The 5,665-nt window shown below is 50.1% G+C and overlaps 1 protein-coding gene across 1 annotated transcript; it reads left to right on the top strand.

Annotated features, from left to right (window-relative positions):
• The first annotated feature begins 4,353 nt into the window (after nt 1-4,353).
• Nucleotides 4,354-5,091, top strand: LOC136849534 (uncharacterized). The gene has a single exon (XM_067122874.1). It carries the CDS (start codon nt 4,354-4,356, stop codon nt 5,089-5,091), a length of 738 nt encoding a protein of 245 aa, XP_066978975.1.
• The last annotated feature ends 574 nt before the right edge of the window (nt 5,092-5,665 follow it).

Raw genomic sequence — 5,665 nt, forward strand, 5'->3', positions numbered from 1 at the left:
ATTCTTTGTCTCAGAGGGCCGAAGATAAAGGGTGACAATAAAGCGATATCTTCTTTGTTGTGTTTATTGGGTAAGCTACATGTTAAGAGGGCGTAGAAGGATGTACAAAATACAAAAGTGTATATAATAGAATCATAACAAACATATGAGCATTGGAGCTCAACACACAATAAGGAATCATATCCTACATACATGAAATAGAACTTACAAGATTGAAGCCTGTGTGTCAGATTCAATACTAACATAATAATAATTGGTTATACTTATACACTTTAACATGATGCAACATCTTGCAGTCAGCTTGGAACTGAACATGTTTACTGACGAATTTATATAACTTAACTTACGTTAAGACATACATGACAGGAAAGAAACTTGCACTAATCTGTCATGCATGCCCATGCATGTCTTAACGTAAGCGCAAGACATGTTATATAACGTCGTCGGCAGACATGTTCAGTTCAGAGCTAGTGCACTAGCAATGCATCATGCTTAGATAGGTAAGTATAACCAATTATTATTGTGGCCGGTATTGAATACAACAAACAAGCTTCAATCCTGTAAATTCTACCTCATGTATGTAGGATATGGTTCCTTATTGTATATTGAGCTCCGATGCTCATGTGTTTGTTATGATTCTATTACGCGACGATCGACGAGAGATGGGATTCAACCTCAAATACTAAAAGACCATCACTGACTCCCCGCAGGTAAGAGTGAAGAATTGTAGTATGTGTTATATATGCTGTAAGGGCGACAAATCGCGCCTCTCCTTTCTTGTGTTTCTCCTTTCAGATGTGCATTAATCACGTCATGTATTTTACCCGTCTATTTCAGATTCTTTATGTACCTCATCTTATGTATCATTGTACAGTCTTTCCGCTGATAAGTATATCTACCTTTTATATGCCATGTAACGAATATTGTACATATTTTTATGCTTGCCAGAAAACACAAATTTTGTATGGACACAGCTGGGGGCCTCAGGTCACCCGCTACCTTTCTGTCCGTTTTTTGTCTTATAAACACCTGTTGAGAATAATAAAGAATCAGTCTTTCACTACTGACGTTTCTTGAACCTCACACTGGTGACCCCGGGTCAGGGAAAGGTAGCGCAGTTTTGGCCCAGCCATTAACGGACTAACTACAGCTGCACCCTACCATCAGAAAGCCTTTAGCGGACTAACTATGGCATAAAGTTTAGGCCTCTGATAGCACCCTCCCTGGCGGAAACTAAGCCATTAACGGACTAAATAAAGTGTACCCAAAAGGGCATGTTTAGGCACTTCGTTCGACCTCTCGAACAAATCAGCACCATGAACGGACTCAATACGGCGCATTTTCCCGCATTTTGGTGCATGAAAAGTAAAGATGTCAGAAGCAGAACCTCAATGCGAACCCGCAAGCATCGTCTGCATGCCTCTCTCACCAACAAAGCCAGACACAGTCAAACTTCCCCCATTCTCATGGGAAAACACGGCATCATGGTGCTGGCACGCAGACGCGCATTTTCTCATGGCGCGCATCTCAGACGATGCTATAAAATCAGACATAGGCATGATGGCGCTCCCAGAAGAAGCATTCAACAGAATACTTCTTCTGGACGCGCAACCGGACAAAGTCACATACACGGACTTAAAGAACAAACTGCTGAATTCCTACTCCATGTCCGAGAGAGCGCATTGTGCATTCGACCTGTTATCCCAGCCCCTCGGAGGCGCATCACCCAGGGAAGCCTGGGACCAGCTGCGGGTGTTGATAACACTCTCAGGTCGTGACGAGAATGGGAGGAAAAGGACAATAGACCTAACAAAAGCAATTTTCCTTTGGCGCCTCCGCGGGAAATTCGCCCCAGATAAGAGATGCAGAGAACCTGGACATGGACTCCTTTAGTCGACTATGCCCAGAAACTATATGAGGCCACCAAGGCCTCGACACACACCACTGCCCTCACAGCCACCGCCCTGGGAGCCTGCAACCTGTCGGAGGAAGACAGCAATGATGACGGAGACATCAACGCCGTTTATAAGAAGAGAGCACAAGACATGGCCAAACCCGGCATGGTGTTTCTACCATAGAAAGTTCTGGACCAAAGCCAGAACCTGCAAGCCTCTGTGTTCTTTCACAAAAAAAAAAACAAAGGCAGCCACAAATAACAGCTGTGGCCACGGAACCCAACTCCCCGCCCAGCAGGGTTTTTCATTACGGACGAGATTTCCAAACACCGCCTGCTGGTTGATACGGGGGCAATGCAGTCGGTTTTCCTGCCATCCAGGGAAGGTTTAGAAAAAATACCTGACTCAGTACCCACCCTCATAGCAGCAAATGGAACTCCCATCCGCACTTGTGGCACAACGACCCGTGCTATCTCAATCCTAGGGTGCAGATACTACTGGCCTTTTGTCATAGCGGATGTTAAGTTTCCTCTGCTGGGCGTAGACCCCCTAGGGCACCACGGACTTCTAGTCGACGTCACCACAATGCCTCCTCGACACAGGGACGTGCCATCTCCTTCAGCTCTCCACCGGACCCGGGATGCCCTCCATCTGCTCTACAGCCCCCAACAATTACACATCCCTCCTACAGGAGTTCCTGGACGTGTTCAAACCAGAACTGCACAAGTCACCTGGGACTTCAGCAAAGCACAGCATCTTCCACCACATTACCACGACAGACCTTCCAACCCATGCCAAGTTCCGGCGTCTGTCCCCCCAGAAGTTACAAGTCGCCAAACTGGCCCTCGCAGAAATGGAACGCATGGGCGTCTGTAAAAAGGCATCAAGCCCGTGGGTGTCCCCTCTATCAGCGCCTGAATTTGGTAACAACACCAGACCACTACCCCCTCCCTAACACGCAAGACCTAACGGGCGCCCTCCACAGAGTCAAAATTTTCTCCATGATGGACCTACTGAAGTTGTGCTCCCAAGATCCCTGTGCATCCCAACAACGTCCCAAAGACTGCCATCATCACGCCCTTCGGGAGCTACACATTCTCCTATTCCACTTTCAGTCTCAGGAACGCAGGCGCTACTTTCCAGCGCCTGATGGATACCATCTTGGGAGATCTGCCCTTCTACATCTGCTACGTCGACGACATCCTCATTTTTTCCAGGTCCCCAGAGGAACACCTTCGCCATGTCCGTGCCGTTGTGAAACGCCTGCAGGACAGCGGATTAGTTGTCAGGTTCAACAAATGGATTTTCGGGAAAGAAAAAGTAGACTTCCTTGGCCACAAGATTTCCCCGGCAGGAGTGCGCCCTACGGCCTCTAAAGTAGAAGCTATGGAAAATTTCCCGGAACCACAAACCATCAATACCCTTCAGGAGTTTCTCAGGATGATAAACTACTACCAACGCTTCATCCCAGATGTCACCCACATCATGTACCCACTGACGTCAATCCTGAAAGGGAAACCAAAAACACTAACATGGGAAGCTCCGCAGCAACAGGCATTCATTCAGACAAAAAGGGCCATCTCCAGTGCCACCACCTTAACTCACCACAACCCCGCCACTGCCCTCAGGTTGACAACAGACGCCAGCAAAATCGCCTGCAGTGCAGTACTCAAGCAGCTGGTGAATGGCACGCCCCAGCCCTTGGCCTTCTTCAGCCGCAAGTTTTCGCCAGCTGAGAACTGCTACAGCGCCTTCGACAGAGAGCTGCTGGCTATCTACCAGGCTGTGAGGCACTTCAAGTACCTGCTGGAGGAAACCGAATTCACAATTCTAACAGACCACAAACCCTTGGTTCACGCATTTGCAAAATGGGGACGCGTGGTCTGCAAGGCAGCAGCGGCACCTGACCGCCATCTCCGAGTTCGGCTGCACCATCAACTACGTCCCTGGCAAGAAAAAGCCAGTGGCCGATGCTCTATCAAGAATAGAGATCAATTCCCTTCACCTCAGCATCGACTATGAAGACCTCACGAGGGAACAAGCAGCGGACCCAGAGATGGTGAACTACAGGACAGCAGTGATGGCTCTCAAATGGGAAGATGCGCCCTTAGCAAACTCGGACGCAGCTCTCCTCTGTGACACCAGCACAGGCTGCCCACGCCCCCTGGTGCCCGCATCGAGGAGAGAACAAGTGTTCAACATAGTCCACGGTCTCTCCCATCCATTAGGGCGCACAACGGCACGCCTCATGGCTGACAAGTTCGTCTGGCATGGCATCAGCATGGACGTCTGCCAGTGGGCAAGGAGCTGCATCCCGCGCCAGGCGAGCAAAACATCTCGGCACACAGAGTGAGGGATCAGCGATTTTCCCCAGCCTCGTCGGCGGTTCGGCCACATCCACATTGATGTCGTCGGGTCCCTTCCGCAGTCGGGGGGAGCCAGATACCTCCTGACAGTCATGGACCACTCCACTCGCTGGCCCAAAGCAACCCCCATGGATGAAGCATCAACAACACCATGCTCAGAGGCCTTCCTCTCCAGCTGGGTAAGCCGCTTCGGAGTGCCAGACAGCATCACTACAGATAAGGGACCTGCCTTCCTGTCAGAGCTCTGGGTCTCCTTCGCATGCCTGATGGGTACAATTCTACACAGCACAACGGCATACAACCCTGCAGTGAACGGTGTGGTCGAGAGGGTGCACCGCTCTCTTAAAGCAGCTCTCATGGCATGCTGCACTGACGAGAGGTGGAAGGAACAACTGCCCTGGGTCCTCCTGGGTCTCCGCACTGCACCGAGAACAAATGGCGACGCTTCCCCTGCTGAGAAAGTCTACGGGGAAACACTGGCCATACTAGGAGAATTCTTCACGCCGTCGGCCGACGGCACCGACACCCCCCTCCCGAGATTGAGGGAACTCACACAAAAGTTCGTGCCCTGCCAGAAGACCCTCACCGACAGAACTATCACCTACAGCCCACCCGTCTTACACTCCTGCGCCTACGTCTTCATCAGGGTGGACGCCTGCCACCCGCCCCTAACCAGGCCCTACAGGGGCCCCCGCAGAGTCATCAGGCGGGCCAGCAAAACATTCCTCCTCGACATCTATGGGCAGGAGGACTGGATCACCATCGACAGACTGAAACCCGCATTCCTGTTGGACGGCGAAGTTTGCAAAGAAGTAGGCAGGCGCCCCTGAGTTCCCCTGCAATACCTATCTGCAGCCGCACCCGCTTCCCCACCAATGCAGGGCCTGGGCCGGCCCAGGAAACACATCCAGCCAACCCCAGGTGTCAGCTCCATCCCGCACCTACAGTTCTCCAGAAGCAGGGGCCCACTCCGACTGCCCCAGCACCTCCATGATTAATACAGTTTCATCCAATAATTGCTCTTTGAATTATTGTCTTTGGGGGGGAAGTTTGTAAGGGTGACAAATCGTGCCTCTCCTTCCTTGTGTTTCTCCTTTCAGATGTGCATTAATCACGTCATGTATTTTACTTGTCTTTATTCCAGATTCTTTAGGTACCTCATCTTATGTATGGCCTTTCCACTGATATGCATATCCACCTTTTATATGCCATGTAACGAATATTGTACGTATTTTTATGCTTGCCAGAAAACACAAATTCTGTATGGACGCAGCAGGGGGCCTCGGGTCGCCCGCTACCTTTCTGTCCACTTTTTGTCTTATAAACACCTGTCGAGAATAATAAAGAATCAGTCTTTCATTCCTGACATTTCTTGAACCTCACAATGCTAACACACACGACAGA

Source organism: Macrobrachium rosenbergii, chromosome 21, assembly GCF_040412425.1.
Source record: "Macrobrachium rosenbergii isolate ZJJX-2024 chromosome 21, ASM4041242v1, whole genome shotgun sequence".
Lineage (NCBI taxonomy): Eukaryota > Metazoa > Arthropoda > Malacostraca > Decapoda > Palaemonidae > Macrobrachium > Macrobrachium rosenbergii.

Bases quoted from the DNA above. Each gene is read 5' to 3' on its own strand.
- LOC136849534 (XM_067122874.1), top strand. From the start codon at position 4,354: ATGGACCACTCCACTCGCTGGCCCAAAGCAACCCCCATGGATGAAGCA.